Source organism: Lynx canadensis, chromosome C1, assembly GCF_007474595.2.
Source record: "Lynx canadensis isolate LIC74 chromosome C1, mLynCan4.pri.v2, whole genome shotgun sequence".
Taxonomy (NCBI): Eukaryota; Metazoa; Chordata; class Mammalia; order Carnivora; family Felidae; genus Lynx; species Lynx canadensis.
In genome coordinates, this window is record NC_044310.1 from 218,446,795 (window position 1) to 218,467,543 (window position 20,749).

Consider the following 20,749-nt stretch of genomic DNA (forward strand, 5'->3'; position numbering starts at 1 on the left):
CTTAATGCTCTGCAGACTGCGTCCTGACCAGTTGACGGTGGGAGATTAGCGATGACATTGACCTGGGTTTTCTGTCGTCCCCTTTGAAATGTGCAAGTGTGTCACATTCCCTCTCTGGTTTTCCAATATCTGGGTTTAGAAAACCACCTCGGCCTGGGAGTGCGAGACCAGCGCCTCCCCGGGTGAAGCGTCAAGACGGGGCGGAGGCGCTCACGGCGGACAGGTGAGGCCTCTGCTGCGAGGTGGGGTGAGGGTGGAGAGGGCTTCCTGATGGGGGAGTGTGTGTGGGAGGGGTTCGGGGCACGCCGGGGGCGGTGGGGGGGAGCACGGGGCGAAGCGAGGCTGGGCCCCGCCGGGGGCAGGATGGTGCTTTCGAGGGCCAAAGGGCCTGGTGCCGGAGAAACGTGTACCATTTCAAGAGCTCACGCCCAAGCACAGGTTCCCTCCTGACCTTGTACGAGGTCCCCGAAGCCAGGAAGAGGGTGTGCACCTGTGCATGCGAGCCTGCACGTGTGTGCGTGCACTTGGCTGTGCCGTGATCGTGGGGAGGGAGTTACGGGCACTCGGTGAAGCGTGGTTGCGTTAGGCGGGTCGGGAGGAGGAGAAGGCAGGTGGGAGCCGCGGTGCGTTTGGTCTGGAGGCTTGTGGTCCAGGCACAGGTGCAGCAGGAGTTAGTGTGCGAGCAGAGGGGAGCTGACAGCGGCCTGCAGTGGGGTGGCAGCGGGCGGGGCAGTTCCTGAGAGTGGCCACGGGAGGCCTGACAGAGCCCTAGGATGGAGGCGGTCACCTGGGGGGACAGGGCCAGGCCTGCGGGCTGGGCAGCTGGGTGTTAGGCTGACTCAGGCCGGTGGTAGGACTCGGGGGAGAGGAGGCGCTGGGCAGGGAGCAGGACCCAGAAAAGTGGGACCGGGGGAGGCTGCTGTGTTCTGGGAGAGACCCAGAAGCAGGGGTCTGTGGCCACATTGCCACCCCTGCCCTGGTGTTGCAACTTGGAAGAATAGGGCCCTCCAGGTGAGAGGCTGCAGGCGGAGGGCTGGTGTCCAGAGAGTGCGGCCAGGGGAGGGGCAGGGCTCTGGGTGGGGGAGGCCCTGGGGGCCCTTGTGAGATAGGGGCACAAGGAGGGGGCTGGGTGAGGACCAGAGGCCAACGTTAGTGGAGGCACAGAGGGCAGGACTCACAGGGACCCAGGCCTACATTCTGTGATGTTCTGGAGGTGGTTGGTGGTTGAACTCCTCCCTTGGAGCCCAGGGTGCATGGGATTGATGCAGACGTGTGGCCAGCACATTCCTGTGTGATGTGATTTCTGGTGCTCCAGGACAGGGAGTGGCAAAGCCGTGGCCAGTGTAATTGTAGATGCACAGAACTCCGACGGTGAGGAAGACGACCAGTTTGTGGTGGAGGCCGCCCCCCAGCTCCCTGAGATGTCCGAACTTGAAGTGGTGAGTTAGCGGGAGCGTGTTTTGGTAGTTGCACTTGGACGACGCTGGAATCCATGCTCCCGCATTCAGGTTCCGGAGACGAACGTTCCTCTAACCTTTCGGTTAGATGTCCGCCTTCTTTAATTCTGTCGTTGCTTTGGGGACATCCGCAGAGGCAGGATTTCGAGAATCAGCTTTTTCCTCCTTCCTTTCCTGCCCAGGTGCCAGCGGTAGACGTGGAGGAAGAGGAGAAACACGGTGAGTGTGGGGTGCACCCAGCTGTGCGCGGGAGGGGTCCCGTGCCCTTGAGCTCTGAGCGCCCTGTGTCGGCCAGGGTTCTGAGGAGCATCAGTGAGACAGACACCGCAGCACGGATGGGCTCCTCCTCGGTGGGTGGCTCGTAGTCCCGGATTCGAGGGGTGCAGCGCCCCGGGACCCTGGGGCTCGGTCAGTAGCTTCCAGCGTGGCGTGGGGTTAGGGTAGAGGTTCGACCTCTGGGGTTGTTTCCAAGTCGACAATATTTGTAATATTTGTTCTCTTCCCAAATGTCTTTGATTTCAAACAGTTGCAAAAGCAGGAAGAGTCTCCTAATGAACCCCCTTGTACCCATCACATGGCTTCGGCCGTGATCGGCTCATCTCGTTTTCTCTAAGTCTCTGCCTGCTGCAGACCCCCATTCCCCCACGCTGTTTTCTTTGTTTTGTTTTTAAGTTTTTATTTATATTCCACTTGGTCAACATATATTGTAATATCAGCATCAGGAGTAGCATTCAGTGGGGCACCTGGGTGGCTCAGTCACTTGAGTGTCTGATTTTGGCTCAGGTCATGATCTCGCAGTTCGTGGGTTCGAGCCCCGCATCGGGCTGTGTGCTGACAGCTCAGAGCCTGGAGCCTGCTTCGGATTCTGTGTCGCCCTCTCTCTCTCTCTGCCCCTCCCCTGCTCACGCTCTGTCTCTCTCTCTTTCAAAAATAAACAGTAAAAAACAATTCTTCAAAAGGAGTAGTAGCATTCAGTGGTTCATCCCTTGCATAGAGACCCAGTGCTCAATCCTGACAAGCGCCCTCCTCAATGCCCATCACCCCTCTGACCCATCCCCCACCCGCCTCCCTCCATCACCCTCAGTTTGTTCTCTTTCGTTAAGAGTCATGGTTTGTTTCCCTCTTTTTTCCCCCTCCCACGTTTGTTTTGTTTCTTAAATTCCATGTATGAGTGAAATCATATATTTGTTTTTCTCTGATTTATTTCACTTAGCATAATATACTGTAGTTCCATCCATGTTGTTGCAAATGGCAAGATTATCTTCTTTTTGATGGCTGAGTAGTATTCCAGTGCGTGTGTGTGTGTGTGTGTGTGTGTGTGTGTGTGTGTGTATACCACATCTTCTTTATCCATTCGTTAGTCGATGGACATTTGGGTTCTCTCCATAGTTTGGCTATTGTTGATAGTGCTGCTATAAATATTGGGGTGCATGTGCCCCATCAATTCTGTATGTTTCTATCCTTTGGGTGAATACCTATTCGTATTTATCCAAATTACCCAATTGCTGAGTCATAGGGTAGTTGTATTTTTAACTTTTTGAGGAGCCTCCGTATTGTTTTCCAGAGTGGCTACACCAGTTTGCATTCCCACCAACAGTGCAAAAGAGTTCCCCTCTCTCCGCATCCCTGCCAACACCTGTTGTTTCTCATGTTAATTTTAGCCACTCTGATAGGTGTGAGGTGGTATCTCGGTGTGGCTTTGATTTGTGTTTCCCTGATGATGAGTGACGTTGAGCATCTTTTCATGTGTCTGTTGGCCATCTGGATGTCTTCTTGGGAAAAGTGTCTATTCATGTCTTCTGCCCATTTCTTCACTGGATTATTTGTTTTTTGGGTGTTGAGTTTGATAAGTTCCTATAGATTTTGAATACTAACCTTTTGTCCAATATGTTGTTTGCAGAGATCCTCTCCTATTCCTTTGGCTGCTTTTAGTTTTGTTGGTTGTTCCCTTTGGTGTGCAGAAGCTTTTTGTCTTGATGAAGCCCCAGTGGTTCATGCTTGCTTTTGTTTCTTTTGCCTCCGGCCATGTGTCTAGTAAGAAGTTGCTGTGGCCGAGGTCAAAGGGGTTGCTGTCTTTGTTCTCCTCTAGGATTTTGATGGTTTCCTGTCTCCCCCAGATTGTTTTCAAGCCCTGGAGAAGATCATTTCTTCTGTTAACATGTCACGTGTCCCTCTAAAAGAGAAGGGCTCTTTAAAAATATATATACAACTATAATTCTACTGTGGTAACAAAACAATTTCTTAATGTCATCAAATACTGTTTTCCTAGTTGTTTTGTATATTTTTTCTACTTTGAGTCAAAATCCAAATAAGGTCCCTGCGTTGCAGCTGATTGATGTTAACTCTTAGGTCTCTCTTAACCTCCCTCCCCTTTTCCCTCATAGCGTATTTGTTGAAGAAGCTGGTTGGTTGTCCGTAAGAGTTTCCCACAGTTGGGTGTTGCCTGCGATATGCCTGTGGTTTTTCACATGCTCTTCTGTGCTTGTAACTTGGTTCCAGAGACCCAATCAGGTGCCAGAATACTTAGTAGGTGGTGGTGCTTCTTCCTGACGTCTGCATGTCTCTCTGCTTGTGATGTTAGCCTGGTGGCAGGACGGACCTGCCCTTCCTCAAGGTTAGCCGGAGGATGCCATCGTGCACAGCTTTGCCTCCCCAGCCGTGGCCCCAGGGCTCAGTCTCTATGGGAGAGGTGGGGGGCATGATTCATGCTCTCCCTTTGTTGATGGGTTTTCCTGAGTTTGTTTCCTGTCGCCATCCAAGCTGACTGTTGAGGGTTGGTGTTGATACCTGTATGAAATCACAGGTTTCCTTTTAATACACGTAATGTGCTTCATTTCAAGCCAAGTCAGTCTTTCTCATCAGTGTTCTGACTGTCCAGTGTTGACTCAGTGGAACCTGTTCTAGTGGCTGTCTGGGACCTTTTGACACGTCCCGGGAGACTTTGCAGCTTCCTCGTCTTCTGATATGGGGAAGATGTTTCAGGCTCGCTCTGCGTGTTTCCCGCCCCATATCTGGAACCTTCCATCTCTCCACGGAGCCTGGCTGCATGTTGCCTCTGGATTGGTCATTGTGTCTAGGGGTTTTCTTACCTTTTTTAAGACGAGAAAAATGTATCCAAGTTCACATTGGCATTTCTAACGCAGCTTTACTCTTTAGAGTTTTTCCTAAGTCTTTGATTTTATACATGCATATCTGTCTCATGCCCCGCATCCTGGCTCCTAGTGCCGTCGGCCGTCCGTTTGCTGTCCCCTACAGCACGCACAGCACTTGGAGAACGCCACCACCGGTAGTGAGCCGCAGCAGATGACTGAAAACACTAGGAGTTTTCTTGGTAGGTCTGTCTGTTCTCAGTGTGCGTCCCACTGGGGACGGACAACCAGTTAACGGAACAGTTCTTTGTTAGGCTACGCTTGCCACTTTGATGTTAAGTTTCTTAGTTTCATTTTGGTTTCAGTTTTTAGGCATTGAAAAATTGGATTTAATTTTGTTTTATGTATGTAAAGTAGTCACTTGTTTCCCAGGTCAAATGTATCAAGCAAGATAGATTCAGAGATTCGGGACTTCTGTCCTGTCCTCTCCCTCCCCCTGTAGGAAACAGTGAGAAATACAGCTTATACTTTCCTTTAAAAAGTATACGTGAATACGTGTGTGTGTGTGTGTGTGTGTGTGTGTGTGTGTGTGTGTGTGTGTCTGTCTGTCTTTCTTTCTGTTCACCAGGATCTATGCTTCTCCATCTGGCTTTTGTCACTGGGCAGCGTGTGCTGGCATTTGTTCTGTAGCAGTGCGGGAAAGTGGCTTCACCCCTGCTCCCAGCCCCGGCCTCCCTCACCCACCAGGTGCTTGGGGTTTACTCAGCCAATTTCATGTTGATGTACATTTGGGTGAGATGGTGTTTCAAAGAAAATGGTGGTTTTTTTTAATGGTATTTACCTCATGGGTAATTCTTTTTTTCTAAGGAAGCTGAAGACTCTTGACTTAATATAAAAGGAGTATCTTGTGTTTAGAACCAGCTCAGAATTGTCACACGTGTTTGCAACACTTACCTGTTTAATTTACTCTTCCTCTTCATCGTTTTCCATTTACAAAGTTTTGTTTTTTTCACCTTTGAGGAGCTCATTTCTTTGAAATGCTGAAATTTTTTAAAATTTAAATCCAAGTTATTTAACATACCGTGTAATAATGATTTCAGGAATAGAATTTAGTGACTCATCCCTTACATACAACACCCAGTGCTCATCCCAACAAGTGCCCTCCTCGGTGCCCCTCACCCCTTTACCCATCCCCCCTCCCACAACCCCTCCAGTAACCCTCTGTTTGTTCTCCATATTTAAGAGTCTCTTAGGTTTTGTCCCCCTCCCTGTTTCTATCTTGTTTTTGCTTCCCTTCCCTTATGTTCATCTGCTCTGTGTCTTAAAGTCCTCATGTGAGTGGAGTCATATGATGTTTGTCTTTCTCTGATTTCACTTAGCATAATACCCTCCAGTTCCATCCACGTCGTTGCAAGTAGCAAGATTTCATTCTTTTTGATTGCCAAGTAATACTCCATTGTATATATACACCACATCTTCTTTATCCATTCATCCATCGATGGACGTTTGGGCTCTTTCCGTACTTTGGCTACTGTCGATACTGCTGCTGTAAACATGGGCGTGCATGTGCCCCTGCGAATCCGCATTTTTGTATCCTTTGGATACCTGGTAGTGAAACACTGAAATTTTATCCTTAATTTCCACCACCAGCTACTTATCAGTGGATTGCAGAGTCTCTTGCACCAAATAAAGATTATTTGAAGCCGTTTTCAGTATAGAAAGAGGAAGAACAAGAAATTAGTGTCCTCCCCACCCCCTCCCCGTTTAGAATGGAAGGGCTCCTCAGGGCGGACAATAACATAAAACCACTGATTCTCAACAGGAGGGCTTGTGAAGAAGATTCTGGACACCAAGAAAGACTATGAGAAGCTTCAGCAGCCGCCCAGACCTGGAGAGAAGGTAAGGAGGGCTTTCTGTAGGGGCTGCACACACTTGGAAGGTCCCCCCACCTCCTCGGCCGGGAGGATAGAAAACTCGGGGCTCCTCCAGTGTGTCCCGGGTGGGGCCGCGGCCTCGCCTGGGAGCTCGGGAGTCAAGGCCAGAGGCCTGTTCTGCTCTGACCCCGTGGCCGTCCCCTTCCTGCCTGGTGCATCCCGTCTCCCTGCTTGCAGGGTCGGGAGGCTGGCCGCCTGGCCCTGGCCGATGGCAGGAGAAGAGCCTGGGCAGCTTCCCGTCTGGCTTTTCAGTCTACCTGCTGTTAGTTTGTGCCCTCCAGCGGTCTTGCTTACTGGTGTGGGAGTACTTTTGTCGGGACCCACGGGCTTCCCGCCAGCCGCCACCCCTGGGCGTGTGACCCTGGGGTGCCTGCTTGCAGGCCAGGTGCCTCCAACGTCACGGCTAGGTTTCTGTTACAGCCACTTTAAAAAATAAGAGTGTATCTTCACTTACTGGTTTTCTAACAGAAAGATGTTTTTTGGAGAGTTTTGCTGGCAGCCAGTAATTCCAATAAGTTTTACACACACACATGCACACGTGGATAATTCTGCCTAAAACGTCCTAGTTTGTCATGAAGATGTGGCCCGAAGCCGCCAGTGAGAAGACTGGTGAGAGTGACATTCGAAGGGCCCCTGTAGTGTCACGGGGAGGGGGAGGGGCGGGGGGGTAATGCTGCTGAGGCCTCGCTGGACGGCCCCCGCCGCGCTGGCTCCTCTGCGGCCTGTTGTCTGTTGCTGTGGAATTTTAATGTGTCCTGCTCCCGTTCAGGCCTGCGGAGCTGGCCTGGTGTCCCTGGCCGTGTTCCTGGCACTTGAATGTGTCCCTCCAGGCTGTTCCTGGAGGTAACCTTTGAGGCTTCGCTTGGTTTAAATTTTATAGCCTTGCTTTTTATGCAAAGCACGGGAGGTCTGTGCTTCAGACTTCCTCGGAAGAGTCCACTTCAGAGTAGGTATTTTGACTTTAGAAGATACAAGGAGAAAAACGTCCTTGTTTGGTGAACAATTTGCTGCTTTAAAAAAAAGTACAGTTAGTATGGGGGTGCCTGGGTGACTCAGGCGGTTGAGTATACAACTCTTGATTTCGGCTCAGGTCCTGGTCTCATGGTTGTGGGATCGAGCCCCTGTTGGGCTCCGCGCTGGGCGTGAAGCCTGCTTGGGATTCTTTCTCTGCCCTGCCCCTGCTCCTGTGTGCACAGGAGCGCTCGCTCGCGCGCTCTCTCTCAGAAAAATAAAAAGGTACAATTTATTTTTTTCTCATTATTTTTAACATTTATTTTTGAGAGAGCGCAAGTGGGGGAAGGGCAGAGAGCGAGGGAGACACAAGATCGGAAGCAGGCTGCAGGCTCTGAGCTGTCAGCACAGAATCTGACGCGGGGCTTGAACTGAAGAACTGCAAGATCATGACCTGAGCTGAAGTCGGTCGCTCAACTCACTGAGCCACCCAGGCACCCCAAAAAAGTACGGTTTAGTAAGTGTTTCAAGGTCTGTGTATTACAGGCAGGGGAAACGCATGCTGCTGTGTTTTCTTTAGCGTGTTGGTAAATATCAGGTTTACGTTTCACTGACTGGTCTTCCAAAAACCTCTTAGAGTTTTTTAAATAAAAGAAATTAAAACACACCGGAAAAGTTGATGTCTTTTCTGCCTTCGCCCCAGGCCCATTGTCCCCAGGGCAGTCACAGGGAAGAGCTGGTGTGAGCCTTACTTTATAAGCAGTTCCTACTGCTTCGGGGGTTTTCGGTGCTTCCCCCGGTGCTGGTAAGTTTGCTGGTCGCTTTCTTCAGGCCGCAGTGTGCTTCTGAGACCTTCCCCGTTTGGGTACCTGTGGATCTAGCTTGTTCCTCTTAACTGGTAACTAGTATTCCGTGGTTAATTAATTCCTTTATTGATGGATGTCGTGTTGACTCCGCCTTCCACTGTTGTGAACACACCTCCACGTCTCCAGGCAGATGGGAGCCAGTGTCTCCGGGAACCGTAGTCAGCAAACATTTTCTGCAAAGGGTCACGCGGTAAATATTTTAGGCTTACGGGCCATACAATCTGTTGCAACTTCTCAGCTCTGCTGATAGCCTGAAAGCAGCCCTAGGGAGGACAACAGGAAACGGTATGCGTGGCTGTGTTCCAATAAAACTTTATTCACAGCAGGGGGGACCCAGCCTGGGGCTGGGGTTTGCGACCTTGCTTTAGCGTCTGTGCCCAGACCCAGAGCTCCTGAGCGTGCACAGAGCTTTGATTTCACCCCATACCGCCAAATTATTCCCCGACTGGCTGCACTGATTTACTCTCCCAGTGGAGCGAGACTCTGTTTCCACACGTCTGTGCCATCCACAGTCAGGACGGTGAACGTCTGCGTCGCCCTCCACAGTGGCCTGTGCCCTTCGGAATCCCTTCCGGCCACCGCTCCCGCCAGGACCCGCCAGCTGCTCCTCTGCTCCTGGTCACTCTTGTTTGTTTCCCAGAATCGCAGATGGTGGAGTGACATGGCGTGTGCTCCTTTTCGGTCTGGCTTCTTTCAGTCATCGTGTTACTTTGAGATGTATCCATTTTTCAGCATGTGTCCTTTTGCTTGCTGAGTCGTGAGCGCGTTGTAAGATACACCCACTGCAGTTGTATGGATTTATCATCCTCTGTAGTGGGTGTATCCATTTGTCAGTTGATGAGCCGTGGGGTTGTTTCCAGTTTCGGCCAGTTACCCTCCCTTACGAGCCCTTGTGGGGACAAACACTTTCGTTCCTTCGGGTGAACACCTAAGAGTAAGATTGCTGGCTCACGTGGTAAACGTATATTTATCTTTTCGGGAAACTGCCGGGCTGTTTTGCAAAGTGGTTGTACCATTTACATTTCCACCACAGCAGAGGAGAATTCCAGCTTCCCCACGTCGTCGTCAGCACTCGGAACGGTCAGTCTTTCTAATTTTTTGTGTTTTAATTTGCATTTCCTTAGTGGCTGATGATTATTCTCTCTTCACTGCTGGTTCCCCCTCTTGCTCTTTTCTTCGTATTGAAGTCTTAATGTTGCTAGCTTTTCTGTTCTCTTGAACGAATCCTTTCTTTTTGTTTTGCCAAGTCAATTTCTTGAGTGAGTATATTCCGTTTTCCTATTTCCTTTTTGAGTCTCTTTGGGTAATTCATATTTGAATCAGTTAGGATTAGGTTCACCTATGAGTGAAGGAGAGATCGAAAACATTAGTGGCTTAAATGACGTGGAAAGTGCTTTAGCTCCTGAGTCAGAGTCTGGAGGTGGCGCCTGTGTGACCCCCCCGTGCCTCAGGGCACCTCATGGGCCAAGGTAGCTGTCCCAGGTCCATCCAGGACTGCCTGCCAGCCAGCAGGAAGGGGAGAAGGAGAAAAGCATGCCCCTTTCCTTCCAGACTCTTTCTTGGAAGCTGTGCCTACCGCTTCCACTTCCGCGATAGTGGCCACATCTTCGTCACTAAGGGGCCATGAAGTGAAATCTTCATTCCAGAAGTCAGCGTGCTCAGTTAAAAATCAAGGTTTTCACATAGACGAGAATTTGCCAAAATTCCTCACTGCCTGGAGTGCTCAGAAGATATTTGCAAGGCACATGGGTGAGTGGAGGAGGCTGGCTGCCTGGCTAGGGCCCGAGGGCTTCTGGAACCAGCATCTCCCACATGCGGGCTGCACACGGGGCAAAGAAGCTTTGCTGTAGAGGCGAGAGCGGAAGTCGGCGTCCCCTGGCTGTGCCTTCTCCAGCCTTTCTCCAGGCAACTGTTGCGTCCACGTTTTCCAGAGTCGTGACATAAACATGTTTCAGCTGTGCCTTTGTGATTTTAAAAATACGCCCATAGTTACGGTTTTCCTTTTCTTCCCAAAATTTTGTGTCTTTTTACCTTGAGACTTTAAAGAAACAGTTGAAATAGACACCCTCTAGCAAAGGATCAACTTTTGGTTTTGTAGATAGACACTTTTGTATTCCTTTCATTGATTTCTATTCTTTATCTTTCCTTTTAATTTCCTTGGTTATTTATGTTTTTAGTCCTTGTGTAAAATACTTAGCTCTTTTATTTTTAGCCTTTATATTTTATTTTATTTTATTTTATTTTATTTTATTTATTTATTTATTTTTTTTTTTTGAGAGAGAGAGAGAGCATGAGTCGGGGAGAGGGGCAGGGGGAGAGGGAAACTGAATTGTAAGCAGACTCCACGCTCAGTGCAGAGCCTGCCTCGGGGCTCAACCCCACGACCCTGGGATCATGACCTGAGCTGAAATCGAGAGTCGGACGCTCAACCGACTGAGCCACCCGGGTGCCTGAGTCTTTGCCATTTTTAAAAATTAATTAATTAATAAATCTATCTATTTTAAGTTTATTTATTTATTTTGAGAGAGAGTGAGAGGGAGAGAGAACAAGAGTGCAAGAGCAGGGTTGGGGCAGAGAGAGAGGGAGAGAGAATCCCAAGCAGGCTTCATTCTGTCAGTGTGTAGCCCAGTGTAGGGCTTGAGCTCGTGAATCGCGAGATCATAACCTGAGCCAAAGTCGGGCACTTAACCAACTGAGCCACCCCGGCGCCCCCTGAGTTCTTGTCATTTTAAACAGATATATTTAAGGCCGTACATTTCTCTTTAAGCATGGTTTATCTTTGAATTTTTAATATGAATATTAAAAGTTCCTTGAACTTTAAGATGAAATACTTTATTGCTTTTTATCATGTGGGTTATTAAGAAGTCTGTTCCATAGCTTGAAACGTGAGGGTTTTTAAAAAGTCTTTTTACTGGCGATTTCTAATACAATTTCACGTTCAAAGAATATGGTCTGTATAATATCGATTATTTGGAGTCGAGCTTTCTCTGAGGTCTAGTCTGAGGGCAGTTTTCACAGGTGTTCCGGAAAGCTCGCAAGGTGTGTGTACCTTCTGTACTTCGGATCCAGACTCCAATGTGCCTGGTTGGCTGAGAGGCGGCTGTAAGAATCTCTTCGAGCTGCGTCGGCCGCGTCCGCCTGTTGCCGTTACTGGTTTATATGTACCCGTCGTAATAGTAATTGCTTGCCTTCTCTCTCTCTCCCTGAAAAATCAAACGGTAGATGTTCCCTCTGCTTTTCACATAAGTTGTAGTTGCCTTTAGTCTCGGTACTTTGTGTTTTCTTTGGAGGCAGCGTGTGTTTTCAGCATGCCTGTAGCCCAGCTGTCTCTCCAGCCGGTCTTTGAAGTTGTGTTGGAAGAAAAGCTATTTCTCATTGCACTAATGGACTTGAGTGACACAATCATAGAATAAATATGTGAATCAGGCCGCTTTGGGCATTTTCTTCATTGTCCTGACCAACTTGCTCTCTTTTCAAGAGGAAACATAAACTCTGCTAATAGGAAGGTACTAAGCCCATGCCAGCATTTTTTTTCCTTCACATTTATGAAGGGGTTTTTGAAAAACAGGCAGAAGAGCAGTTTTATTAGTGTTTCTTGGGCTTTAAAAATACTTGCTTTCTGAACGTCATAAATAAGATGCTTGAGAGTGATAGGGGGCAATTCAGAGACGGTTCCCTCACCGGGAAGTGCTGCTCGGGGTTTCTCGGGCCTGCTTCTGTCTCCTCCTACATTCTCTTTCGGGTTTCTCCACATCGTGGCCGTTCTAATCGAATGTAAATTTTAGATCCTTTTTCTTTCCATTCAAATTATTTTTTTAAATTTATTTATTTTGAGAGTGATGGTGTGAGTTGGGGTGGGGAGAGAGAGAGAGAGAGAGAGAAAGAATCCCAAGCAGGCTCCCTGCCACCAGCCCAGAGCCCAGTGTGGTGCTTGAACTCATGATCCGTGAGATCATGACCTAGCTGAAATCAAGAGTCAGACACTTAACTGACTGAGACACCCAGGCGCCCCTCATTCAAATTCTTTATTTTGAAATAGAGTATTTCTCTTAGTGGATTTCTTTTTTAGTTTATTTAAAGTTTTTATGATTTTGCTCTCTTCACCTTTAAAAAAAATTTTTTTTAATGTTTATTTTTTTTTATTTTTTTTTAACATTTATTTATTTTTGAGACAGAGAGAGACAGAGCATGAACGAGGGAGGGTCAGAGAGAGGGAGACACAGAATCTGAAACAGGCTCCAGGCTCTGAGCTGTCAGCACAGAGCCCGACGCGGGGCTCGAACTCACAGACCGAGAGATCATGACCTGAGCTGAAGTCGGCCGCTTAACCGACTGAGCCACCCAGGCTCCCCTTAATGTTTATTTTTGAGAGAGAGAGAGAGAGAGAGACCAAGAGTGAGTGGGGGAGGGACAGAGAGAGAGAGGGAGACACAGAATCCAAAGCAGGCTGCAGGCTCCGAGCTGTCAGCAGAGAGTCTGATGTGGGGCTCAAACTCACGACCCATGAAATCATGACCTGAGCCAAAGTTGGACATTTAACTGACTGAGCCACCCTCCCCTACTCTCTTCACCTTCTTTCTTGGTCACATAAACTGCGTCTTCTGGAGGTTGTACATCTTTTCACACGTGAAGTTGGCGTGTGTGTTTAATTTGACGTGAATGTATGTATTTTACTGCCCTTCTCGGTGAAAGTTGTAATGAGGGACTAATGTAGCTATCAGCTGTCTATAGAGATTATGGACAGTCATTTGAAAGAAGCATTTCTTTGGGAATGTGTATCTTGACTCTTGACATGACCTTTTTTTTAATGTTTATTTTTGAGAGAGAGAGAGAGAGAGAGAGAGAGCGGGGGAGGGACAGAGAGAGAGGGAGACCAAGAATCCCAAGCAGGCTCCACACCGACCGCGCAGAGCCCGATGTGGGGCTTGAACCCATGAACTGGGTGGGGAATCGTGAGATCATGACCCGAGCCAAAGTTGGATGCTCAACCTACTGAGCCACCCAGGCGCCCCTTGAAATGACTCTTGACGGATGAAATGACCTTATCACGCACATGTTGTATTTTAGTTACAGTAAGTCGTATATAGTGAACAATTGTTAGCTAAATTCTTACATGAACATCAGGGATTTCTATTTTATTCCCTCAGCTTGGCGATCTGAATACATCTTTAAGTTATGTCTCATTTTGGTCACTAGGTGGTGCAGTTTCATCACAAATACTTGAACCCTGTCTGAAAAATGTTCTTCAGAATCCCCCCCTTAACTGAAATTCTGCACCTGATAAAAAGCATGTTTAGTTTGGACGTTTGTGGTCCCAGTATTATTGGGAAAATAGAAATACTGTTTCCATTTAAATTGCTATGAAGGAAACAAGGGACACATACTACGATATTCTTCACTGATGAGACTTCGGTGGCCAAACAGGGAACCACTGACCCTGTCTTTAGTCAGAAAGGGTGAGTTTTTGTTTATTTCAGGAAATAAGGCCATCGCTTCATGTTCCCAAGAAGTGCAGTTTCTTCCAGTATGCAGGCTGCGGGTTTTAGATTTTGGATGTAGAACTAGATTGTCACCAGCAAATTATCAACGATATCACTTAAAAATATTTACAGACACATGCCATGGATATATCCTAGACTGTGAAAATGGTTTGGAAACCATCAAAATGTCACATGTATGTGAACTTTGTGAAGATCATTACGAGTAAATAGGCCTTCTTTGTATAAACAAAGGTCATAGTGTGGATAAAGTGTCAGTCCTTTTCCTGAAAATACATATGTGTAACTTAAAATTGGATTGCAAAACTGTGACTAGCTGTAGCCTTAAAAACATTTCCAATTCAAATACCCATCGTCTTCTGTTTCGTACGTTCACTCAGGGAATGGTAACACAAATAAAGATTTTATTTTTACTCAAAACGTCAACTTGAAATCCATATCATTATATTTGTCACTTTTCTAGATTTAGTCAGTTTTGGCCTGACCAGTGATTGTGGCCTCGTGTCCATCAATATCCTATTTGCTTTGTGTAAACAAGTCTTGAGTTTGACTTTCACAGCCTGAGTCTGTGGAGTTGGGGGCTCAGTGCAGGTGCCGGTGTTGACACATGGTCCCTGCAGCACGTGAATGAGGGATCGAGTTCTAGCCTCGGGAAGAAGATCAGTTGGTAAGGATTAGAATGCAGATCAAGGTCAGTCACAGTGACCGTAAAAGGTGGGCGAAGCTCAGCGGACCCCAGTGCGCTTGTGCGGAGAGCAGTCGGGGAGCAGTTCTAGAAGCTACGGCCGCCCGGCGAGTGTGGGCCTGCCGCGGGGGAGACTGGTGAAGCCCCGGCCCTGCTGGAGAGTTCTCTCCGGTTTGCAGAGCCGTGAAGACTTTCAGAAGTACCCAGTGAGACCTCACGAGGGTGTTAAAGGGAAAAAGACCCTTGGAGAGGAGAGGCTTACCCGCGATCGGGCTGAGCCTGGGCGAGCCGTTGGCGTGGTCTGGCTTCATTCTCGGCTGGGAGCCATGTTGCTGGGCGGGGGCCCTGGGGTCTCTGCTTGCCCGGGGCCGAGTGGGGGTTCCTCAAGTGACAGCGGTGAGGAGAGCCATGGCAGCTCTCCCCTCTTGGGTCTCGTCCCCACACGTGACCACCTCCAGTGTCACCCTGGCGCCCGGCACCCAGAGGGTTGGGACGCCCCAGCACCCGGCCCCAGGCCTTGTGCTCCAGGCCTACGTCCCATCTGTCACCTGGCTCCTGGACACAGGGTCTTAACTCAGGAAGGCACACGGGCTCCTCGGCCACAGCAGGCGGGTCTCAGATTTCCAGGAAGCCCCGCACGTGTTGGGACACAGGCCCTGTCGTGCGTGGAGCTCTCGGCTGTAGGAGGAGCAGTTGTTTCCAGAGTTATTTTCATCCCGAAATTCCATGTTTCTTGGCTTCACTTTAGACAAATTTATTTCTTGGTGACTTTTTTCCTTATTCTTATTTTTGTCCTTTCTAAAACATACACATTTGTGCTCATTGTTTTAAGTGAGAAACGCATTTGTTTTATTTTCCGAGTTCCCATCTGTGTTGTTCCTGCCTGTTTGCTTCTGACTTGAGAAGCGGCTTCCCGTGAAGCACTCTGCTGCCCGAGGGACAGGCTTGGTGGATAAATGACCTGTTAACCCGGGCGACATGGGCTCAGAAGGGGCCGACGTGGCCAACCAGTGACATGGCTTTCTCCCTTTTCTCTGGGAGATGGGTTTCAAGGCAATTTTTAGGGTAAAAAACTGAAATGCTTGACATCACAATACACACTTTGATTTCCTACTTGATGCACGTATAATTTTTCATATTGGAGCATTATCAAGGTTTTCTGATTGAATTCTCCAAACCTTTCTTTCTGGCCAAAGACCCCTCCCCACCAGCCGGGACCCCTTAAATAACTAACAGAGCCTCTTGGAAAGCCTTCTCACCGAGGCCAGGACTGGCAGCCACTTAGTGAAGAGCTTGCATTATGTCAGGGTTTTGCTCTACATAAGCCTTAAACTTCACAGAAAATTCTTGGGGCGCCTGGGGGGCTCAGTCGGTTAAGTGTCTGACTTCGGCTCAGGTCATGATCTCAGGGCTAACGAGTTCGGGCTCTGCGCTGACGGCTCGGAGCCTGGAGCCTGCTTCGGATCCTGTGTCTCCCTCTCTGTCCCTCCCCCACTCACGCTCTCGCGCTCTCTCTCTCTCTCTCAAAAATAAGAATGAACATTAAAAATTTCTGATTTCACAGAATATTCTTAAATCCCCTTACAAGGAAAAAAATTAAGATAAAACAGAAATGTGTTTATTTCAGACATTTGGTTTTCTGCAAATTATGAATAAAATACACCTCATGTTAACGCATGGTCTGAAGTTCACTCTGATAGGTGTGCTTCCTGTTACAAACACGATGCATTCAAAATGTTTTCTTCATTAGGTTTTGAAACTCAGGAGTAATTTCCAAATACGCGTATTTTGGGTACTCACTAGGTTTCCAGGTAGCCTGTGAAAGCTTTATTGTGCTGCAAATAGAGTTCATTTGCATTGAAAGATGATAGAAAATTATGTTGTAATTGTAACAAATAAACCAAATGGACTTAATCATTTTACACAGCGTTAAAAGCAACTTTTGAAGAAAAGCAGATTTAGAAGCAGGTCAAACATTTTGAGTTGTGAGGGGCGCTTTTGGGAACTTTCAGATCCTCCCGAGATCTGAGTGATCACGGTGTTGAAGGTCCTGGCAGAGCCTGTCGCGTTGTCCTCGCGGGGTCTGCCCTGCTGGGCCCATTTGGGGCCTTGTGGGTTGCGCTCAGCCTCCAGCAGGTGGAGCCCCCGGTCTGGGAAGGAAGCGCTCCTTCCACTGCGCGTCCCCGTGCGTGGTAGCGGCCACCATAATGTCCTAACGCTCGGCCAGCTTCGCTTGGGTGTGCCGCGGCTCAGAGAAGGGCCCCTCACCCCCACCCGCAAACTGCTCAAGAACCAGTGGCCGACCTCATCCCTGAGTACTTGACCGATTGCTGCAGACCGGGACCTTCTGCATCAGCACCCCAGGAGCCCGGGCCCCCCAGCGCGCCCTGCATAGAAGCGCCCAGCCTGGAAACAGTGCGCCCTCTGCACTTCCGTGACCTTGTCGACCTTGAAGAGGGTCAGCTGTTTCGTGGAGGGGCCCTTGGGCTGGGGGGTGGGGGTGGCGGGGGTTGCTCACGGTTAGATGCAGGTAGGGCCTCCGGGGCAGGAATCTCCAGAAGGGAGGCGGCTGATGGCCCAACATCATCCGTCCCAGGGCGCGTTTCCCGCCACCCCGTGACTGCGGTGCTCGCCCGGGTCTCCCCACGTGGAGGACCCTGCCAGGCTGCCCCACTGTCTGCCTCCTTTTCCCCCTGTGATGACTCGCGTTTTCTGGAAGGTACCGTGAAGTGTGAGTGTCCTGCGCTTACTCTCAGTGTGACCTCTTGTTCATATCATCGCGGGCTCACGTGGGCGGGGTTCCTCGAGGGTGTAGACGCTCTGCCTCCTGTGTTGGTGCTCACGGTGTGTCCGCTTTGTCCAGTGGGGGCCCCTTCAGGTGGGCGTCCGCGTCCTTGCCGGCTGGTCTGGCTGCCTTCTTAGCTCACTGGGGTGTCCAGCGCCGCCTCTACTCTCCCTGCGCCCGGAGCCGCCATTTCTCCTGCTCCCTCTTGGCGGAAGCCAGATCTGCTGTCTGTGTGCCCACTGCCTTTGTGGTATGTCAGCTCTCGGGCCCGCTCAGTGTCCGAGCCACGGGAACTGTGTGTGTGTGTGTGTGTGTGTGTGTGTGTGTGTGTGTGCGCGCGCGTGCGCGCGCACCATGGGCATCGGGCTAGTTTCTTTCCTTTGTTTATAATTCCCTTGTCTGGTCATGAGGAACATGTTGTTGTCCTTAATAGATCGAGTCGGTGAATGAATCCCGTGTCTCCTGTTGCTGCTGTCACCGCTGTCCCGGGTGCATGTCGTCTACACCCACCTTGGGCTCCAGCAACCCCTGCCCCGTGGGCAGGCTCCTCATCGCTGCTGGGCTAGCCATTTTCCCCGGATAGGACTCCCTCCACCCTGTGCTGGTTGCTGCACCCCTCCCCCACGTGGATGTCCTGACTCCGGGCCCTGTGGCTCTCCCCTCCCCCACCCTGGTGCAGGTGCTCCCTCGATTGGCCCATCTAACGGGCTTCGGAACTGAATGGTTCAGGAGGAAAGAACCACCAAGGACTTTCCCCTGGAATGGAATCTCGTCAGGTGGAGAACTATGTCTCTTCTGTGGCTGGCAAGGTGCTAGACGAAAGTTACCCTTAACTTGTTGACTAGATGAATTTCAGCGAATTAATTAAACACAAGTCACAAGAGACGGGTAAGTGGACGGGAACAAATGATCACGTATGAGGCAGCACCTGGCAGAATGAACTAAAACCCTGTGCGGAAAGACAGTGGAAGTTTTCACGATGCTTCTGGAGGAAAAGGGGACCTGGTAAGCAGGTGCCGTAGCCTCGGGGAGCCCCACACTGACCCCTCACCTTGTGTCCTGGTGCGGAGCCCTGCATGGCCTGGCCCCAGGCCTGGGAAGCAGGCACGGCTGTCTTGCCCCGTAGTTTTCTGCCCCGATGTGGACGTTGTAGTTTGGACAGTAATACAGATTTCAAAGTAAAGTGTGATGAGAATGGTAAGTTTCTGACCTAGATGGGATGTTGAACAAAGTATGGTTTTTTAGAGGCACTTGGGTCCTTTCACAGAGAGCGAGCACTTAGCCTGCCGTGGGTCTGCCCTTAAAAGGGCTTTTATGTTCCAGGAAAGAACATATTGTAAGAAACAATAGGTTCTTTTCAAAAAAAACCAAAGTCAGAGTTGCTTTTAGATTTGCTCTGCAGCCCTAACTGCTGGAAGAAGAGGGAGCTGGGGCTGCAGGATTTGTAGGGAAACAGGTGGACTCGGGATTCTTACTATTTAGTCACGTTGGCATTACAGATGTAGAAGTCAGGAAAGATCTACCCAGATGTTGGACGGGCTCAAAAAACATTGCTCTTGGATTCTCGAAAAAATAAATTGCCTAAGACCTAGTTCACCCAGAGAACTAGGAAAAGCAAACGTGAAAAACCCACACCTCTGCAGAAGCAGGGGGCAGACCTGTGCTGACGGGTGCAGGGGCCACCTGTCCCCTGGGGTGTGTAAGCACCTGAAAAGCTCCAGTCCGACCTGAAACACATAGTATAAAATTCGCAGTGGGGGGGGCGCCCGGCTGGCTCAGTCGGTTAAGCATCTGACCATTGGTCGAGGCTCAGGTCATGATCTCACAGTTCGTGAGTTCAAGCCCCGCGTCAGGCTCTGTGCTGGCAGCATGGAGCCTGCTTGGGATTCTGTCTCCCTCTCTCTCTTCCCCTCCTCTGCTAGCGTGTGCTCTCTCAGGAGTAAGTTTTGCAAAGAGAAGAAAAGCAGCCAGTCTGGCCTGAAACACAGTTTTATGGAAGAATAACATAAGAATCGACGGTAGGGGGCCAAGGGAGGTAAAGTCACATGAAAATCATCATTCAGAACTTGCCCCCTTCACTTTCTTTTAGGTGTTTTTTTGATGACTGAGTTCTTAATTTTAATGTAATTAAATTGCTCGGCCTTCACGCTTACATTTCATGTTTTTGGTGTCTTAGTTAAGAAATCCTCCTCTGTCCTTAGGCCAGAAAGATACTTATTCTCTTTAAAAGATGAAAACTTTGTTTTGACACTTCAGTCCTTAATCCACCTGGAGTTGATTTTCCTGTGTTGTGTTGAGACAGAGGTGCTGTTGGTTTTTTTCCCAGTAGGAATAACCAGCTTTTCATCCTCCCCACATGGCTCCGTGATGTTACCTCTGCCGTTTGCGAAAGTTACGCATGCCTGCGGCGCTGTCTGGATCCTGGACCCCAGAGCTTAGCAGGCTTTTTCTAGAAAGGGTCGGCATGCACGCATTTGCAGCTGCGAGAACCACGCACGCTCTGTCACCGGTCTTCAGCTTCGCGGCCATAAACAGCACGCAGACGGGCGAGTGTGGCTGGGCTCCGGTAAAACTTTATTTACGGATGCTGAAAGGCAAATCGTCTAGAACTTTCATGTGTCCCAAAGTATTACCCTTTCGATGTTGTTTTCAACTTTGTTTTGTAAAAGCCGCTCTTCGCTTGTGGGCTGAACCGAAAGAAGAGGCTGTGGGCCCGGCTGCAGGCTGCGGTCTGTTCTCCCTGGCCCTGCCCGCTTCCACACTGCTTCGATCAGCTTTATGAACAGGCCTTGTGTCTGGTGATGTGCCTCTTCCCAGTCCTTACCTCCCACAGAGGTACTGTAAGCAACTTCTTTTTTTTTTTTTTTTAAATTTTTTTTTTTTAACGTTTATTTATTTTTGAGACAGAGAGAGACAGAGCATGAACGGGGGGAGGGTCAGAGAGAGAGGGAGACACAGAATCGGAAGCAGGCTCCAGGCTCCAGGCTCCGAGCCATCAGCACAGAGCCCGACGCGGGGCTCGAACTCACAGACCGCGAGATCACGACCTGAGCCGAAGTCGGACGCTCAACCGACTGAGCCACCCAGGCGCCCCATGTAAGCAGCTTCTTGAACGCCACAAAAAACCCTCTTGGGAACTCAGCAGGAGTGTTGGTGAACACGATCTCTCCGTGTATTTGGCCTCCTCTGATGCCTCTCAGTGAACATCTGTGACTTTTTTCTGTGGCTCTTGTGCCCATCATTTGGTAGATTTGTATCTGGGCACTCTAGAGGTTGTTCTGCTCTTGGAAAGACTCTGCTTTAGATTTTTTTCCTGGTCATTGGTGGGTACAAGCTGTTGAGTGCTTACGATCACTTCCTCGATAAAACTGTTGTTTGAAAAAGACGTCTGTTGATTCTTCTGTGTTTTCTGTGCCATGGGAGCAGCTGGATACTAACCCAGAGAGGAGTGAGGTACAGACAGGTACTGTTGTCACCCCTGGTT

At 49.4% G+C, this 20,749-nt stretch overlaps 1 protein-coding gene across 5 annotated transcripts in view; it reads left to right on the plus strand.

The window, feature by feature from the left end:
* The window catches only part of TRAF3IP1 (TRAF3 interacting protein 1), a 62,405-nt gene that overhangs the window by 20,282 nt on the left and 21,374 nt on the right, over positions 1–20,749 (plus strand). For all 5 annotated transcript variants that reach the window (XM_030325527.1, XM_030325520.1, XM_030325521.1 and 2 more), the window contains 4 exons: positions 140–223; positions 1,316–1,439; positions 1,640–1,676; positions 6,369–6,445. In XM_030325527.1, coding sequence (XP_030181387.1) covers positions 140–223; positions 1,316–1,439; positions 1,640–1,676; positions 6,369–6,445 — 322 coding nt within the window. The remainder of the gene's footprint in view (positions 1–139; positions 224–1,315; positions 1,440–1,639; positions 1,677–6,368; positions 6,446–20,749) is intronic.